The sequence below is a fragment of the Rhinopithecus bieti genome, unplaced genomic scaffold, assembly GCF_001698545.2.
Source record: "Rhinopithecus bieti isolate Rb0 unplaced genomic scaffold, ASM169854v2 scaffold_37503, whole genome shotgun sequence".
NCBI lineage: Eukaryota > Metazoa > Chordata > Mammalia > Primates > Cercopithecidae > Rhinopithecus > Rhinopithecus bieti.
In genome coordinates, this window is record NW_016815616.1 from 517,452 (window position 1) to 538,016 (window position 20,565).

A 20,565-nucleotide genomic window follows, 5' to 3' on the forward strand; every position below is an offset into this window, starting at 1 on the left:
CTTCCTACACCCCTCCCTGTGACGGATGATACTCCTAGGATCTGCTTCTTCATCCTGGACAACTTACCCTCCAAATGTACTCAACAATGGCTGCAGCCCAGGGGATCGAAAAGCACACAAAAGGAAAAAGAAAACTCCCACCACAGGTCTGCAGCTGGCTGCAGAGCCAGGTTCACAGAGCGCCTGGGATGTTCCCCACCCTGGAGGATTCACAGGGAAGTGCCCCTCTGCCCTGGCTAACATGGAGACAAAAATAGGCTTATGACAAAAATAGGCTTATTCACATCCAAGCCACTGGCCTGGACACTTCCGTTCCCACTTACAACAGCACCCATGTGCAGAAGTTAGCTGGGACTTCCTGATCCTACCACAGGGAAACAGGGAGGACGGCTCTTCTTGCCCTGGAACTACAACAGCCCCCTTGCTCCCAGCCCAGCCTGGGAGCAAACCACCACAGGAAGGAGGGTGACCCCCGGCCTCCACCCAAACTCCACACCTCGAATTATCATTGTTCAGGGGACTCTGAGTCAGTAAGGACTCCTCAAGGCTGCAAACCTCAGAAGTGCAGAATTTGGGATGCAAAATGGACCCGGAAATCATGGAATCCAGTGGTTTCAAAACTTTTTTAAACAGTGGAAACCTTTCTTTCTCATGAGGAAGCTTACACGGAGTGCCGATCATGAAACTGATGATGAAGAAATGCTCTCTGGTTGAGGCAGAAACCCCAAGACACTAATGGAGAGTGGTGGCAGGCCAAGAAACAGGTTATAAAAATAAATCCCTGATGTAAGGCAGCATCTGTAACTTACAGATAAAGCAACTGCTACCACTACAGCACCGATGAACACCGAGGACGTGCCAGGCATTCAAATGTCTCCCAATTCCCACACCTAGCCTACAACATGGTTAGCATCCCACACCCAGCCTACAAACACAGCTAGCATCCTGACTGGACACACACGGAAAGGAAGACCTTGTAGGTTCGGTGACTTTCCCAAGGCCTGTGAGGGGAGGAGTCTGGATTCAAAACCAGGAAAGTGACTTCCAAAACTAACTCCCTAATGAGAGGCTTTCAAGCAGGAAAGAGGGAAAGAAAACTAAGTCCCACCTCTCTTGAGGAGGAAAATGAGATCCAGAAAAAAGAAGTGATTGGACACAGCCGACTCAACAATCCAGATCCCCCATCTCAGGCCACATGCTGCCAGCAGCAATCAACAGGGGTTTAGCAGCTGTCTCTTGGCAGGAATGGCGCTTACGGGTGACATCAGGAGGGTGGAAAGGATCTAAGGCGCCAAGACCAGCCACAGAGGCACATCCTGCCCATCCCCCAGTCTCCCCAAAAACAATTTACAGCCAAATTCCAACAACTGCTCCCAGCCCTACCCTATGCAGCTGCACAAAGAGGCAGCCAAGGCCGGGTGGAGACCCACTGCAGAAAGCACGGTCAGGAGGCACTTGTCACTGCAAGGTCACCAGCAGCATGCAATCATGGTGACAAACTCAAACCAAAGAAACTGGACCCAAGGAAAAATAATGAATAGAGCAATCAGAACAGAACTTTAAGAGAGATCTTCAGAGGGCTGACAGAAGCTACAGCGTCCACGCAGAAAGAACAGGCAGCTGTGACTACAGATCAGCTGAGATCCTGCAACAAAAGACAACAGGAAAGCAGAAGAGCATCTGAACCACGGGAGAACCGGTAAGCTGGGCGACAGCAGCAAACGGTATCTGTCTACGTGCCTGTCCACAGCGGCAGCCAGATACAAATAATAAAAGCAACAGACAAACCAAAGAAGAGTTAGGGTGAAGAAAAGCTGAACAGCACCATGAGTAACTTCGACCCCAACAGAGAACCTTTTTTCCAAACACATAATACACTCCCAACTTGACTAGGTGTTAGGCCACAAGGGAAATGTCAGTAAGTTCCACCACATTTGCCAGCACAATGGAAAAACTAAATTAAAAACCCCCAAAGTTCATTGACCTGAAAAAAATAAAATCTAAAAATTTAGTGGCTCCAGGAAGTTGAAACAGATAGAACTTTTGAGTCCAAAAAGGAAATATACAGAATTGAAATATGGAAAAGAAAAAAAAGTATCAGAATCCAAGAGAGCGGTATGGTACTCCACAGAAAGACACACGAAGCTTTAAATATATTTCTTAATTATGCAAAATGATTTAAAATAAAAGAGCTAAGCATTCAATTCAAACTAGAAACAGGAAAATGATGTAGAAGTTACTGAGTGGATAAATTAATAAAATTGCAAATAAACGGTGAAAACATGATGAAAAAACAAAACACTAGTTCTTTTGCAAAGACTTTAAAAAGGTAAATAAGTCTTTAGTAAATATAATTAAGGAAAAAAAAAGTACATAAGTAAACACTAGGAATTTTAAAATTTACCTAGAGCTATAGAGTATCAAAATATGAGAGTAGCATGCTACTTATTTATAAATGAATACATCATTACAATGACAATTTTCTAGGAAAACAGAGATTACCAAAATTGGCCCAAGTAAAAGTAGAAAATCTGAATAGAAAAGCAAACTAGATAAAACTGAAACCATAATCAAAAGTCCTCCCCAATGATATTCTACCTAAGAGCACCAGGCCCAGATAGTTTTACTGGTGAGTTCTACCAAACTTTAAGAAACAGAAAATGTCCATCTTATATACAAACTGTTTCACCACATACGAAAATACTAAAAGCTAACTAGCTCCTTCCACAAAGCAAACATATTATTGATAACAAAACCTGTCAAGAACGGCAGAGCAAAAAAACTGTAGCCCAATCTCACTTAAAAACAGAGCTGTAAGCACATTTCATAAAGTATTAGTAAACAGAACTGGATATATTCATGGAAAAAAAATAAACTTTCACCCTTTTTATGGCGTTATGTATATATGTATGTGTGCGTGTATATACATATATGTATGTATGTATGTATTTTTTCCCAATCTGGTTCCTGGCTCCTAACTCCCGCAGTCCTTGTGTTTTTTGTTATAATGTTGGGCGTGTCAGGCCTCAGGAAACAATCTCTCCACCTGCCCCTCCTTCCACCTGCCCCAAGGCAGGACAGGACTCTCATCTTCCCCACTTTCAGACTGTGGGTCTTAAGATCCTCTTCAGTGAGGGTCCCACCCTACACCCTGGGAGAAGAAATGTTGAGCTCCTAAAGCTTCCATAAAAACTGGGTTGGGGGAGCTTCCAAATCGTTGAATGCACGGCAGTTCCCGGAGGGTAGTGAGCCAGGGAGGTCATGGAGGCTCCGCACCCCTTCCCCCATACCTCACCCTACACATCTCCTCATCCGTATCCATTGCAATATCCTTATAAACTGCCAATCATCAGCTTATGTTTAGTGTTTCCTGAGTTCTGTGAGTCACTCTAGCAAATTAATCAGACCCAAAGAGGCACTGTGGGAACCCCAAATTGAAGCCAGTTGGTCAGAAGTTCCGGAGGCCTGGACTTGCGACTGGTGTGGGTTGGGGAACAGTCTTGGGAACTGAACCCCAAACCTGTGGCATCTGACACTATCTCCAGGTAGACAGGGTCGGGAATTGAATCGGCCAGGGGTCACTGCTTGGTGCCCGGGGAAAAACCACCACACATTTGATCACAGAAGTCTTCTGTGTTAATGACTGCTGTCACGGAATGAGAGCAAAGGAAAAATATGCTTTGAGTTTTCTGGAAACATCATATATAAAAATTAAATTCAAAAAATTGATCCTAGAGTTAAGGAATCAGAGGTAAAACTATAAAACTTCTAGAGGCAGACACAGGAAAAAATCTTTGAGACCTTGGGGTAGGCCAGTGGTTCTGAATTGGGTGTGATATTGCCCCCTCCCCTCCAGGGCCTTTGATATGTCTGGAGACATTTTATTTGTCACCACTGGGGAGGGGAGTGGTGGAGTGTAGTCTTGGCATCTAGTGGGTAGAGGCCAGGAATGCTGGCTGACATCCTACAATGCCCAGGACAGTCCTCAAAACAAAAAATTCCCCAGGTCAAATGTCACTAGTTCTAGGGTTGATTTCTTAAGCTACCAAAAGCACAAACCACAAAGAATTACAGTCCATCAAATTTTTTAAAAATCTGTTCTTCAAAGGATATCACTGCGAAAATTTAAAGGCAAGACAAAGACTGAGAGAAAATACTCATACTATTCACACCTTACACCTATCTAAGAAAGAACTTGTATCCAAAAGACATGAGGAACTCTTAAAGCTCAATAAGGAGAAGACCCCAAAAACAATTTTAAGGGATAAAAGGGGCAAAATATGATTTTTAAAGGATGCTGCAAAAAATACCCGACAGTAAGCACGTGATGATGGTGAACACCATGCAGGACTCCAATAAATACAAGAAAAGATGTTCCTTTCTTGCTCAACTTGATGAGTCAGCAGAGAGATGAAAACTGAAACCACACTGAGATACCATTACAACTCCACTTGAAAGGCTAAAATTGAGACTGGCAGGTGTTGACAAGGATGTAGAACTGGAACTCTCATACATCACTGGTGGAAATGCAAAATGGTAATTCGGCATTACAGTTTGGCGGTTCCCATAAAATCAAACAGCTACATCCACCTCCTCACACACCATTCACGACCAGCTAGGGCATTAGCAAGAACTCTCCATGGCTAGGACAATCAAAAGAAGAAAAGAAAGAAGAAAAAGAACAGTACCTGCAAAGTGATGAGCTGCTCTCTGCCACTAGGCTCAGTTCTAGAGCCTGCTCAATTCTCTCCCCAATACGATAGTTTATATACCAAGATCAAAATAGAGAAGGGAACATCTCAATTATTTCTCTCAGCCCCATCTTTTAAAAATCTCTCTCTATGAAATGCTGATAAAAGATATGAGACCCAACTCAGGCAATCATTTCCTGGGAATCTGCCAGGATGCCGTTCTGAGAATTAATCCATGAGATCTAATGTAACCATAATTAACAACCTTAGGCATCCACATACACTTATCGTTGAAAGAAATGCACACACACAAATGGATGTGATCCAGGTTTAACATGTGGCCCAAATTAGACATATAAGCATTGTTCCTTTGGAAAAATTACAGGGGAAAAAAAAATCTCCTTAGAGACAGTAACTAAACCAACCTCAACTCCCAGCTGGCTTCATTATTCTCTTGTCCTCAACATAATAAAAACTTTCTAGCATTTATACCTAAACAATTTGGGTAAAACTTGTTCTGTATAAATTTTAAAGTTCTTAACTACCTAAATCTAGCCATCCCAATGCATTATTTTATCATTAATGCACACTGTTAAGACCTCACCCATTAAGCATCTTGTTAACACCTAACTAAAGGGTGGAAACTTGCGTATTATGTATATAATATGACATTTTACAAAGTTTAAAGCATATGGTAATAAGTAAAGCTACTGACAAGCTGAGATCACTTTAGACACTGTTGCTGGTTTTGCATGGCCTGGCCTCTGCTCCTCTCCTCCTGAATGCCCTCTCTTCTTGCTCCATTGTTCCTGCCCCCACTGACCTTCAGACACTCCTTCCTGCCCCAAGTCTTCGCCACAGGCCAGTCCCACAGCCTATCACACTAGCCTCAGGAAACAAGTTTTCTACTAACTTTGTACTAGCATATCACCTCCCAAGAAATACCTGCATAAGAATCATTAACTTCTAACTCAGCACAGGGATCACCTGGCACACTTGACAGTTAACACTTTGCTGAGTCTCTCCAAAAACCAAGCACTTATTTAAAGCACTGCTTCAAGCCAGATACACTTTCGGAAACTTGCCTTTGTCGTGCCTGACTGTTCAATGCACAACTTAGAGAGGGCAGGCCCCTCCACATGCGTGGACACAGTGAAAGCTGCTGCTGAAACGGTGCTGTCTCCTTCATCCCTCCCAATCACTAACTGCACCAGGAACTGCACCCCATCCCAGGAGTGCTCAGAGCCAAAGGTCACCGTGACACTTTGCCCCCACAAGGTGCCTGGCAAGCACCCCTGAAGCAGGCCCGGATGTCCCTCTTGCTGGTCTAAGCGACTGCAGAAGAAAAAGATTCTCTCTAGATTCTAGAGAGCTGGGCTTGGGAGGAGAGGTTGTTTTCCTGGAAATCCAACTCCATCTTTTAGAGACAATGAGAATTTACGGCTAGAATTCTGTTAAAGCCATATGGTGTCTGGGCGCTCCAAAACCTTTGCAAGGATAATGACTTTCTGGGGACCATACAACAATGAACAAGAATACTATCAATGGAAAAACGCATTCCACGTTTGAAATGATCAATATACAAACATTTGGAATGTGATCCTTCTGTACATTTGGGACTGCCTCCATGTGACCAAGCAGCAAAAACAAATGGGGACATTTGTAGGACTCGACTTTTCATGCTCACACTGGAGACCTGGCAGAATTATTCACACTTCAGCAAACTGATGCCCAGGAACAAAATTAAAATGTAGCTTAACACATCACACTTCGTAGTCACACTTGGCGACACTCCGTAGAATTTTTTGTATCAAATTAAAAAAGAAAATTGACTTACTTTCCTATTCCTCAACTACATGCTACATTTAAGGAAATTTTAGCCAATTTTATCTCATAAAAGTACAGACGACTGACACCTCCCTGTCCCAAGAAAAAAAAGTTTTCAAAAAGTATTTAAGGAGAGGTATCAATTTAAAACAGGAACATAAACCCAACATGGTGGCTCATGCCTGTAATCCCAACACTTTGGGAGGCTGAGGCAGGAAGACTGCTTGAGGATAGGAGTTCGAGGTCAGCCTGGGCAACACAGCAAGACCTCATCTCTATTAAAAATTTAAAAAATAATAAGCCAAGCGGGGTGGTGTGCACCTGTAATCCCAGCTACACAGAAGGCTGAGGCGAAGGACTGCCTGAGCCCAGGAGTTACGACTGCAGTGAGCTATGACTGCACCACTGCACTCATGGCCGGTCAACACCGTGAGACCCTGCTTCAAAAAATTATAAAACAGGCACAGATAGGAAGTTCACTTTGCACACATTGGGTTTAAAGTAGACTGCAAGTGGCTATGGAGAAGTCTACATGTGCAACTACAGGGAAGTAACAGGGAAAGAGGTGGGTGAAAATCCATCTCTGAAATGACTGGCAGGTTTGTTGTCCTAAGAAAATCTGGCAGAAAAATTACACACAACTTTGAAGGTATTCTAAGACTACAAAGGGCACATCTTATTATATTCACAATGCATATCAACCTCAGAAACCTCTTCGGTATTTGCTAAGTATGCCCATATGTGACAGTGGCGAGAAAAACGTCGACACAAAGGCCATTCTTACTGGACCAAGAGGCCATGTTCCACCTGGGGACAAGGTTCGTGAACACAGGTTCAAGACACTGCCATGACTAAACTAATGCAAAAGTAAGGGCCCCATTAATCCGCCAAAGTATCAGTCTGAACTTGAAGCCAACCTTAATCTTAACTGTGAAGAAACAAATTTCAATTTGTTAACAGGATCAAGACTTCAACCTCACTAAGCCAGCTGGGTTAATTTCTTATTGTATTTATTGCTTTATTTTTAATACAGGGCCTTGCTCTGTCGCCCAGACTAGAGTGCAACTTGACTCGATCACAACTCACTGCAGCCTCGACCTCCGAGGCTAACGCTATCCTACCACCTTAGCCTCCCTTAGCTGGGAGTACAGGAGTGTGCCACCGCGCCTGGCCCTCATTTTCATATTTTTTGTAGAGACAGGGTTTCGCCATGTTGCCCAGGTTGGCCTCCAACTCCTGGACTCAAGTGACCCGCCCACCTCGGCCTTCCAAAGTGCTGGAATTCCAAGCATGAGCCACCGCGCCCAGGCGAGTTAATTTCTTATTTTTGGTCACAGAAGCCAGTATTCCAAAATGCCTTCCTCCAAATGTTGGTCTCAGCCTGAGCTGGTTTAAGTTGCCACCATTTCTCTGTATCATGCTAGTTACTGGAGTAACTGTGTATCTTAGGGTAGCTAACTGGTCCATAAACTACACTGTCACAAACTCTCCCTCCATCCACCCTTCCCCTTCTAAAAAAGGGAGAATAAAAAATATGGGCCTTTCCAAAGAGTTTCTATTGTGAGATCAGCCTCACCCTCCTTAGAATAATTTCTGCACGTTCTGAACACAGGGGTGCTAATAAAGCTATCTCTGATGCAAAGGAAAAATAAGAACCCCCATAAACCCTACCACAAACTCCAAGTTCAGCCCAAAGTAGGATCAACTTTGTTTCATTCTGAAAAGCAACTTGTTATTGCCAAGGGAGAAACTGTTGTCTGTTCAGAACTTTTCATCTTGTTTCCTTTTTACCAAAGTTTTAAAAAAAGTAAATAAAAGCTGAATTTTCCATCATCCTAAACATTCCATAAAAGGATGGTCAGAAAATTCCTGAAATTCGAAGTTCCCCAGGTCCTGGACTGCTGGCAGCTGCGGGACACGCACAGCCCTCGAGGGGACTGATGGGTTATACAATCATGGTTCCCAGAGCAAGATCCACTAGAATAATCCGCCCCGGAGACAATGACATCATGTGAGCCACCAGGCAGGAAGTTGGGCTCAGAGAAGTGAAGGGTCAAGTCTTGAGAGCTCACACTGGAGGACACCCCCCTGCCCCCAATCTAAAGAAGACAGAAGTCACCGCCTGCTGGAAAAAACAAACAAAAACTACTTTAAAGAGAAAATGAGCCCACGGGGGGAAATCAATCAGCAAATGAAACCACGAACACTCAACTCCAGGACCATTCCTGCGGGCTCCGACGCCCCAGTGAGCCTCTCCACACCAAGGGGCCTCACCGGTGCCCCGCTGGCGAAACTCTGATGCAAACGCGCAGCGGGAACAAAGCGAAGTGGAGTTCCTGCCTCCAACTTTCCCGGACACCGGGCCGCGCGAGGGCAGCCGCCGACCCCGAGGGCCGGGGGCGGCCGCTCCGCACAAAGCCGCCCCCGACTCAGTGACAGCCACAAGTGGCCGGCCGCGGGACTCCAGGAACGCCAGGACCGCGTGTGCCCCCGCGCCCCCCGCCCGCGCACGGGACCCGGCGGGGCTCCCGGACACCACGCAGGCAACTTTCCCTTGGGAACGGGGCGGACCCGGCGCGGACCGGAGGCGACTTGGAGACCCCAGGAGCTCCTGAGCGCTCCCCGCCCCCCACGCCGGCCGTTCGCCCCGGGCACCGCGAGCGGAGCCTGCGTCCGGGTGGGCCACCCACCTGCACAGCTCGGGGAACGGGGCGGGCTGGGCCTGCGTGGCCCCCGGGGCCGCGACGAGCAGCAGCAGCTGCAGCAGGAGCAGAGAGCGCTGCGGGCGGCCGGCGGGCGCGGGCCCCAGGTGGGAGCTCCGGCCGGCGGCGGTCCCCATAGCGCCGGGCCCAGGCTGCGCGGCGGGCGCCAGGTTGATGGCGCGCGACTGCTGGGGGCCGCGCCCGGGACGGGGTTGCGCCTCCAGGGCAAAAGCGGAGGTGGAGACGGAGCCGGAGCTGGAGCCCGAGGTGAGCGCGGCTCGACTGGGCTCGGCGACAGCGACAGCGGCAGCCGCGGCCCCGGAACAGCGTCACGTGACAGCCGCCCGGCACCGCCCCCCACCCCCGCCCCCCGCTCACGTGACTCCCTTGTTCAGGTGACCCCCGCCCGCCCCGGCTCCTCCCAGGCCCGGGTCACGTGAGCGCAGCACACGCGGGACAGGAAGCGACGCGGGCGGGGCGCAGGCGCCAGGTGCCTCCCGGGGCCGGAGCTTCTCGGCGGGATGGGTGCGGCGGGGGTGCCTGGCCGGGCCTCAGTTTCCCCTCCCACCGCGCCCTGCTGGATCGTGGCGGGTGCTTCCCTGCTTACAGCAACTGTTCCCAACCTCGACCGATGGGGGGGGAAAATAAGGAACTTGGATCAAAGTGCCATGGAGGTAAATGCCTTCGCACAGTCTCCTGGCAGCGGATCCGTAGGGGGTGGGAACACACTTTAACTGTCCGTGGAGTCACATCATGGGGGTTTACAACCTTGGCCCATCAGCGCCTCTCAGACCTTCTGTGGGAATATTATTTCCCAAGCATGGGCTTCCTACAGCAAGGAAGGCAGCACAAATACAGCAAGGTGAAAGAGTGGACAAAAGTGTCGCTGTCAAACAAGTGCCACTCAACAAAGCTTTATTAATTCACTATGTGAATGGCCATGAGCTAGCCACAATGAAAGTAGTACGATCAATCTAAAAGTCTTGAATTTAAAAAATTCACTTTCTTTTAGAGCAAAGATACAAAATAATCATGATTGAAGAGAGTAATCATCATCATCATAAAAGTTCATCTTTTTTAGAGCTTATTCCATACCAGACATTGCTAAGCATGTAAGCATGAATCTTTAAAAACCTATGAGATGGGAACCTTCTTATAGATGAGGAATTGAGGCACAAGGATATTGAGTAACTCACTCAAAGACACTCTGGGATGTGGTAAAGCTGGAATTCAAACACATATAAATAATCGTGACCCAATAATAGCTAACATTTCTTGAGCAAGTAATTATGTACCCAGTACTGAAGTGTTCCGATACTGTAATTTAGCTCATTTAATCCTAACAGTCCTCTGAGAGGGGTGCCTTTATTGCACCCTTTTTGCAGATAGGGAAAGTGAGGAATGGAGAAATTAAATAACTAGTTAGTCTTGCAGGTAGTAAGTGAAAAGGCCAGGGTTTGAGCCCAAGCCGGTCACAGGCCTGTGACCTAACCACCGTGCTATTCATATATTGCCCAAGAAAGGAAAGTGTAGTGGTTCAAAGGGAGAGCTCAAGTGTGAACTGTGGACGTCGAAAAAGGGTTTGTGGTGGCCGGGCGCAGTGGCTCATGCCTGTAATCCCAGCACTTTTGGGAGGCCGAGGCGGGCGGATCACAAGGTCAGGAGATCGAGACCATCCTGGCTAACATGGTGAAATCCCATCTCTACTAAAAATACAAAAAAATTAGCCGGGCGTGGTGGCACGCGCCTATAGTCCCGGCTACACAGGAGGCGGGAGAATCTCTTGAACCCGGGAGGCAGAGGTTGTGGTGAGCCGAGATAGTGCCACTGCACTCCAGGCTGGGAAACAGAGCGAGACTACGTCTCAAAAAAAAAAGAAAAAGAAAAAGTTTTGCATTTTGCAACTCCAGTGTTATAATGGACACAGGCAAGGACCGTCAGTAAATACTAAAACCATCTGGTGAAAAATTATTGTGAAACAGAATATTCTCTTTGTCTCAAAGTATCATCTTCAAAGTATGTTTCCTTAAAAAAGACAAAATACATCTTCACAATGGAAAGATCTGTTAGAACCACCTTAATCAAATGATTAAAGCTAGTATCGCCAATTTTTTAAAAACTAGCATTTTCTGCTTTCTAAAGTGATGCAATAAAAAATGTGAAAGGGTAATATTTAAAAGATGGTATAATCATAACTCAGATGTGGAATGAACATGTATCAAAGGTATTCCTTAGCTCATTCATTAATGTGAGAACCAGTAACATGTCACAGCTGGTTCAAAGGAAAATCCAAAGAGAATCCAACAAATATTCAGGCAGTTAGGAATGCTGAAAGGTTGCCTATAGATGGAAAATTGGTCAGTAGCCATAGGTCAAAAAACAGCTGCATACCCAATGGACACAATTTGCATTTCTAAAGACAAAAATCATATATATTACCATCACTATTCTACAAGTTACAGAGTTGTAAAATACCTCAAAGACAATGGCAGGCACAAGACCCCATAGAATCAGATAACACGAAAGAGTGTACTAGACAACAACTAGCATTCCATTACAGTTGACCACTAATATTTTGGGTCCATTTCAAAGTCTTTCACAGTTATTCCCTACCATACACACTATCACAAGTAGTCTTGCCAAGAAGTTTAACTTTAATTGAGACAAAACAGTCAAATTCAAATTGTGAAACATATGACAAGAAAACTGAACTAGACTATTGCAAAATATTAATGCTCTGAAAAAAACTCTCCTCCAAAAAACAAAAAAAAAGTGGAAGTGCTATTCTAGATCCTTGTAGCAAGCATAACCTGTGGGTCAAATGTGGTAAGGCAGCTGTTTTGTAAATAAAGTTTTGTGGGAATACGGCCACACCCATTTGTTTATGTATTATCTATGGCTGCTTTTGCCTGCAATGACACAGTTGAGTAGTTGCAACAGAGACTGTATGACCTGAAAATCCTAACGTATTTTGCCATGTGACTCTCCGCAGAAAAAGCTTGCCAACCTCTCTTCTAGATCAGTGGTTTTCAAAAGTGTGATCCTTAGACAAGCAACTTTTGTGTCACCTGCCAGCTTGTTAGAAATGCCAATTCATGGGTCCTGCCCCAACCTACTGAATCAAAATCTCTGGAGATGGGCCCCAGGACATTGCTCTACCAAGCTCTCCAGGAGATTCTCATACACATGGAAGTTTGAGAACCATTGTCCTAAATTAAAGGAGACTAAAAAGGAGACTAAAAATGCAATGCATGATTCTTAATTGCAGCCTAGACCCAAAAATAGGAAGGTATAAGGGACATTTGGAAACCACTGGAAAATTTTTATGTAAATCGTATATAAGACACTTTAAAGCAGCAGTCCCCAACCTTTTGGCACCAGGCACTGGTTTCATGGAAGACAATTTTTCCACGGATGGCGGAGGGGGGTTGTAGGGGATGGTTTCATCAGGCATCACAAGGATGGTGCACCCCAGACCCCTCGCATGCACAGTAGGGTTTGCACTCCTATAAGAATCGAACACCACCACTTATCTGACAGGAGGCGGAGCTCAGCGGTAATGCCCTCATTCTCCTGCTGTGCGGCCAGTTTCCTAACATGCCACGGACCAGTGCCAGTCCAAGGCCCGGAGGGTTGGGGGACTCCTGTTCTAAAGTCAAATACTGTAGGGCATAATTCTCCTTTATTTCATTTAAATTTTCCGGAAAACCTTTGAGGAAGTAGAGACTCAAGATGTCAGCCTAAGACCCCCTGTTATAGGCTGAATTGTTTCCCCTAAAAGGATATGTTGAACTCATAGCCCCCAGTACTTCAAGTGTGACCTTATTTGAAAATAGGGTCATTCCTTATAGATAAATTATGATGAGGTTACACTAGAGTAGGGTGGGTTCTGAATCCAGTATGACTGGTGTACTTACAAGAAGTGGGCGAGAGAGACACAAGGAGAAGGCAGCCATATGAGAATGGGGGTGCCATGCATCTACAAGCCAAGGAATGCCAAGGATTGCCAGCAACACCAGAAGCTGGGACAAAGGCATGGAACAGATTCTCCCCTAGAGCCTTCAGAGGAAGTGTGACCCTGCCAACACCTTGGTTTTGGACTTCCAGCCTCCAGAACTGTGTGAGACAATTTCTGTCATTTTAAGCCACCCAGAGGTACTTTGTTGTGGCAGCCTGTGAACACAAATAGCCAAGAACACAAATGTCCCTCAACTGATAGGACAGATCCAGGCTTGGCATCCAGGTGCTCCAACCACCGCCCTGTTGTGATGACCCAATCTTCCTGCACCTTACATTTGGCCTGACTTTGGAAGCACAAGCTCAAATGACAGACCAAGGACAGAAATAGCAGCTACTGAGGATGTCCCCGCATGGTGTCAAGAGCAATAGCAGGGGCAGGTAACACTAATAGCTGCCCCTTTGGAACACAAACCACGAGCTTTCAAACGGATGGTATGCACGTATTGTTCTGAAACCCAAACAGAATCTCACCCCAAAGACCCAGGGACTTTTTAGAACACCCAGAAAGGAGCATGATTCTACCAAAAGACCCTCAAAACACATTGTGATTCATTGTAGGCTTTTCTTGATTCCTAAGATCATAAACTGCCAAGAAAAAATGTACAATAGATAACATTGAATCAATGTTAAATTTCATGAGTAAGATAAAGCTACTGTGATTATATAGACGATGTGCTTGTTGTTAATGTGATGCATGCTGAAAGTGAAGTGTCATGATGTTGGCAACTTTCAAATGATTTGAGGGGAAAAAAGAATGTATGGATAGCAAGCAGATGTTAAAAATATTAACAATCACAAATGGAGGTGAAGAGTATATCAGTGCTCTTGTACTATTCTTTTGACTTTTCTGTAGGTTTGACATTTTTCAGAATGAGGATTGGGAAAGAGATCTCATCATGAAAGAGATTGCTTTTGAGTGAATCTGGAAGAATAGGAGGAAATTTAGGGAAAGGACGTTGCAGGCAAAAAGAACAGCAAGTGCAAGGCCAGGGTAAAATACAGAAGCTGTATTTTCTGTACAAGGCCTTTTGCTTGAGCAAAAGTCACATGGGAATAAAGAAAAACTACTTTTGGCCAAAAACTGTGCTAGATCCTGGGCTTATAAAATATAATCCCTCCCTCAAGGAGCTCACAGTTTAGGACATAGTCAATTCATATGTAAGTTTGAAATTTTTATTGTGCCCAGCTCCTAGAGGATCTTAAATGGTCATCTAATAAGCTTAGATTTGGCTGGATATGAAGTAGGGAACAATAACAGCAGATAAAATAATACGTACTGAAGGCTTACTCTGTCAATGCCATTCCTGTATTATATCATTTACTTTTAATACCAATCCCACCAAATAGGTAATTTTATTACACTCATTGAAAAGATGAGCAATTCAGTCATAAAGAAATTGTATACCTTGCCCAAGGTCATGCAATTGGTAAGTGACAGCACTTGGATGTGAGCTGTGTGATCTGGGACCAAAGCCCATGCTGTCAACTCATAAACTGCCTCCTCATTGAGAGATCTGGAGAATGAGAAAGAGATGTTCACGGTGACACGTCAGGGAAATCCATCCGGTTTTAAGATAGACTGGAAGCTAATTTATTAAAAGTATCAGAATTAAGGTGACAGAATCGACAGCAGGAAGCCTTATGTCCTTCAAAAACACCCAGTTCCCAATTAGTTAACACCTGGCCACGTAACTGTCAAAGGTAATGCCCTAAGGCTTTGGCATGGAAATTTAGAGGGGAATGGGTCTAGAGGCATGAGGCAGGTGTGGTTGGCTGCCTTCCTGCAGGCATCTCATGCCCTTGATTGCTGGCAAAGCCCACCTCCACCAGAGGCTGCGGGTGCGAGATTCTCACTTCCCAGACATTCTTACAGCCAGAGCAAGGGCATATGACCCAGTCCTGATGATGGAACTCGATGGGAAGTCTCCTGAGATCTTCTGCAAAAACATTTTCTCTCCAATAAAAAAAGATGCAAAAGAGAAATCGCTTCCCCTATTGTGTTTTCTGGATGCAGTAATTGCTATATGAAACTGCTGTCCCCTCGTAACTGTGAGGGAAAATGTGGCCAACACAGTGGGAACAACACGGAAGACATTAGCATCCTGAATGTCACTGGGCCACTTCACCAAAACTCTTGTATCTGATCTTTTGTTTTGTGACAGAATAAATAAATATTCCTAAGCCATGTATGTGTGTTATTAATGTATTGCCTCTCTGCTTTGAATGCACATTCTATGCTCTGTGATAAACAAGTATATGCTCTGTGATAAACAAAGGAATTATTTTAAGCAGTTCTCCTTTCAACTAAATGACATTAAGCTTTCTTAGCAGAGGACACTGGAGAGAAACTGCAGAAGAGATTCTCCTGCTGTTCCCAGGACATCCATACCATGAGGTGCTGACCATCTCCTCCCCAACCTGCATACTAGTGCAGACCAGCTCCAGCCTGGCCAGTCTGCTATCCAATAAATGGAACTAAACTCTTTCCCGTGAGATCTGAATGCCTTCAGATCTGAATGCTTGTCCTTCCTTGAGTCCTCTCCGTCAGCCTGAGGGACTATGTAGTGTTTTCTTATATCTTATAGTTACTCCTTTTTCACAGTTAGTAATTATTTATATTAAAACTCCCCTGTTTCTATCTCCTGCCACACCAAACTCCGAAACTGCCACACCGTAATTAGCCGGCTTTGTATTTCTTGCATCCAAAAGCATACCAGCTGACCCAGTGCAGCATTTAGCAACCTGTTGGGTAGGACAGACAGGAAAGAAAGAGTCAATGATGATCAGTGCTTCTAGATAGGTAGGTTGAGTCCAGAGAACAGAGAGAACAGAAGAGAAATGAATCTGAGGAACAAGATGCTAAATATCTTTTTGCACAATAGCAAGTCTGGGTATTCACAGGTGACCACTAGACAACTAGTAATGCAACACTGAACACAGACAGGAAGCCTGCGTTTAACGTAATTACGGGGAGGCACTCGCAAAGATGGGAGAGTTGACATTGGGAGGAAAGTGAAGAGAAGGATAACTAGACATTGGCAAAGTGAAAGAAATTGCCAGAGAGAGAACAAAAGAGAAAATAGACTCTTGATATTAACTGTCTATCAGTGTGTAATAAATTACCTCCAAATCCAGTGGTGTAACACAACAACCATTTATTAATTCTCACTACTGAGAATTAATGGGATCAGGAATTTAGACAGGGCCCAGTAGGAATGACTCATTTCTGTTTTATGACTTCCGGGCCTTCAGCTTTAAGACTTGAAGACTGGAAACTGGTATCATCTGAAAGCTTTTCACTTGCACATTTGGTGGTTGGTGCTGGCTGTCAGCTGAGACCTTAGCTGGAATGCCTACATATAGCCTCCACATGTGACCTGAGTTTCTTCAACTGTAGTAGCTGGGTTCCAAGTCAAGCAGAAAGAGAAAGAAGGAAGAGTAAGCGAGGTGGAAGCTACATCCTTCTTATGACTCAGTCTTGGATCACAGGACACCAATTTTGCCATTATGATCAGGACAGTCACCAAGCTCTACCCAGCTGCAAGAAGAGGAAACCTAGACTCTAGCTCTCAGTGGGAGAGGGCTACTCACATCACAAGAAGAAAAAGTGAAATGGAATAAATATCCAGGTGTGGCCATCTTTGGAAAGCACAACTTGCCATACTTGAAGAGAACCACAGTTATGAGTAAGAGAAAATTCACTAGAAAACAAGCAGAGACATAGAAAGAGAACCAAGGGGATTTACAGGAGCCAAGTGGAAAAAGAAAGTTTCGGTGAATTACCATTTGGGGACTGTGTGGAGCTCAGTTATGAGAAGCACATGTGGAAATGATGGTGGTGGCCGTGATATGAACAATACTAGCAAAAATAGCACTTTTAGGTTGGTGTTTACAAGAAAAGTCCACAGATTAATTAGAGACATTCGTTACTTAAGTTCTCCAGCTGGGGAGCCAAGATCAGCTTGTGTAAGTGAAAAGACAGGGAAATGTACAGTGTCCTTTTAAACAAGTCATTATCTAACTCAAGATATGTGCTTCAGTTTCCTTATTTTTAAACTTCCGTACCAGCAGAGTCAAAGAGCTCAGAATAAATAAAACCCATTAGATCTGTATTTGCAAGATTTAGTTTAAGTTCTCTCATGAAACTGCAACAAGAACAAGGTGGCTTATCGAACCACCACCTTTCTCTATTCTACTTGCACTCTGCAAAAGCACAGTTCAAAGAGAAGGCAGTAAAGTTAGTTCAACAAACATATACTGAATACTTATTTTTAATTGATACTTGCTATGTTCATATGTTAAGTTTCTAACATATGAACTCTCCCAAAGTTCGTGTGTTGGAAACTTAAACTACAATGCAACAGTGTTGGGAGATGGGGCTTAATGAGAGGTGTTTAGGTCGTGAGGCCATCACCCTCATGCATTATAAAAGGCCTAGAGGCTGCAAGTTTGGCCTCTTAATCCTTTGCTCTCACTGTCTCTTGCTCTTCTGCCTTAAGCCATAGGATGATGCAGTAAGAGGGCCCTCACCCGATGCTGTCACCATGCTCTTGGACTTCACAGCTTCCAGGACTGTGAGCCAATACATTTCTGTTCTTTATAAATGACCCAGTCCCAGGTATACTGTTATAGCTGCACAAACAGACTAAGACAATAACATACCTGGCAAACATACCTGGCACTAGGGATGCAAAGACAAGAAGGCACAGGAATACAAAGACAGGGGATGCACAGCCCCTCCCTGGAGGGACTGACAGGTTTAAAAAGAGAGACAAATAAATTATTTACAATTCAGCGTGATGAGTAGGTTGATAATTAAGGGAAACAGAGAACACCTCTAATTCTAACTCAGTCTGGAGGAATCTGAGAGGAATTCCCAAAGCAAATGATCTAAGCTGAGTCTTGTAAGGGGCAGTGTTTGGCAAAGGTGGGGGTTGGGGGAGAGAACTTAGTTTTCTTAAAAAAGCAAAAAACAGCATGAAAATGGGAGAAAGCTTGCCTTGGAATGGGGCCTGTGACAGACTCTGGGAAATGTGTCTGGTTCTTTGTGGCTGAAGTACAAGTAAAAGTGAAAGAGTTGGGGAGATGGAGCTTGTGAGGGAAGCACAGGGCAGGTTTTAAGGAACTTTGTGCTTTGCTAAAGATAAATGAAACTTGAGAGGGTTTTTAGCTGAGTAATCACATAATCCAGTTTTCATTTTAGGTAGATCACACTGACCACCATATGCAGGACAGTTGTGGGGAGCAGTGAGGGGATTACTGGAGGTAGGGACTCAAGATTTGTGGACTGATAGACTGTGCCATAACCTAGGTGGTATGGGTTCAATTGTGACCACTCCCCCCAAGATGTTGAGGTCTTAATCTCTAGTAACCCAGAATGTGACCTTATTTGGTAATAGGGTTGTTGCAGATGTAATAGTTCAGATGAGATGATTCTAGAGAGGGTCCCTAATCCCACATGACAGGTGTCCCTATAAAAAGAGCATCACGTAATAAGGCAGGCACGTGCACAGGGAACGCACCATGTGAAGACTGGAGCTGGGCTTGCACAAGCCAAGGAACTCCTGGGATCCAGGAGAGAGGCCTGGAGCAAATTCTTCCCCTTCAGAGGAGGCATGGCCCTACTCAGACCTTGATTTTGGACTTTCGCCTCTAGACCTGTGAGACAATATATGTTAATTGTTCAAAGCCACCCAGTTTGTGGCACATTGTTGCAGCAGCCATGGGAAATGGTTGCAGCCGGTGAGAAATGATGAATGCCCAGTGAAGGAGAGGTAGCAGCAACGGGACAGAGAACAGCAAGAGGCGCTTGCCAGGACCCCAGCATTGATTGGTGGTAGAGGTAGGGAGAAAGAGGAATTAGGATGACTCTCAGGTTTCTGGCACCATGACTATTTGGTGATGCCATCCTCTGAAAAAGAGGAAATGGCCCCAGAGTTACTGCGTTTTGCTTAATGCGGGATCCTAGTACCTAGAACAAATATTTATTGAACAAATGAAAAATGACTAAAAGAAGGAAAAGAGGAAGAATATCTTTTTCATATCCATAATACACATAGATCTTTTCAGGTTTCCCCTTTACCAAATTTTAAAGTTCCATACAATTCTTTTTTTTTCTGTATAGCCTTATTTACAATATTCTCCATTGTCCAGCTTTTACCCCTCATATTTATTACTTCCTCTCTTTAAGGTGCATATTTTTAGTAAAAAAAAAAAAAGAACCTCTGATCCCTTAAAGAAAATATGCTTGTAGATACCACCACAGTGCCGAGCACCTAGTAAGTGCTCAATAAAAGCTACCTATTGTTATTGTTATCAGAAAAATTGAACGTGTGCTATTCTGAAAAATCTGGGACTCTTTTTTTCCCCTTCTTTTCCCTTCATTTGACATCTTTTTAGCCTCCTTTTTTGTCCTTCATTTCATCCCTAACTCTTCCTTCTGACCTGCCTGCCTCTTTCTTCCACCATCACTTTTGACCAAAATGAAACAAAAGTGTATCATGTGACGAGGCAAGCATGTCAATATTGGTTACCTATGGCAGCATAACAAATTACCCCCAAAACATGTTGACTAAAAAGAACAATAAGCACTTATTATCTCTCACACCATCTTTGGAGAGCCAAAGTTGCCATCATCTGAAGGCTTGATAAGGTTGGAGGGACTGCTTCCCATGAACTCACTCACATGGCTGGCAAGTTAGTGCATCTGCTGGTGGGAGGCCTCGGTGCCTCTCCAAGGGGGCTCTCCACAGGGCTGCCTGAGCATCCTCACAGCAGGGCGACTGAATTTCCCCAGAGCAAGCAAGCCGGGAAACCAAGGTAGACTCTGTGATGTCTTTCAAGACATTGCATGCCATCATGCCAGCCATTATTCTATTGGTCATAGACCAACTCTTAGATGATATGGAAGGAAACTCTATGGGGGTATGAATTCCAGAAGGCCAGAGGGGCTTGGGCCACCTTGGAGATGAACTACTATAGAAAGATGGGGGGTAGGTGAGGGGCTGAAGAAGTACAGTTGGGAAGCAGGGATTGACTGCATAATAAAGGAAACAACAGATATTACACATGTGTCCTTTTTGTGAATACTATATTCATTTCATGTTTTTAACTTCATTTTTAAAACTTTCTGTGAATTAAACTCATCAAGGTAAACATGAATCAACATTTCAATCTATGTGAAGTTATCTGTTGAAAATCTGTAATTTCAGCAGGGCGTGGTGGCTCATGCCTATAATCCCAGTGCTTTGGGAGGCCAAGGTGGGCAGATCACCTGAGGTCAGGAGTTCAAGACCAGCCTGGCCAACATAGTGAAACCCCTACTA

At 44.6% G+C, this 20,565-nt stretch overlaps 1 protein-coding gene across 1 annotated transcript in view; it reads right to left on the reverse strand.

Annotated features, from left to right (window-relative positions):
* The window catches only part of IGF2R (insulin like growth factor 2 receptor), a 138,567-nt gene extending 129,008 nt beyond the window's left edge, over positions 1-9,559 (reverse strand). Inside the window, exon 1 of the mRNA XM_017853516.1 lies at positions 9,209-9,559. Within this exon, the coding sequence (XP_017709005.1) occupies positions 9,209-9,357 (149 nt within the window). The 5' untranslated portion in view covers positions 9,358-9,559. The remainder of the gene's footprint in view (positions 1-9,208) is intronic.
* Between the last annotated feature and the right edge of the window lie 11,006 nt (positions 9,560-20,565).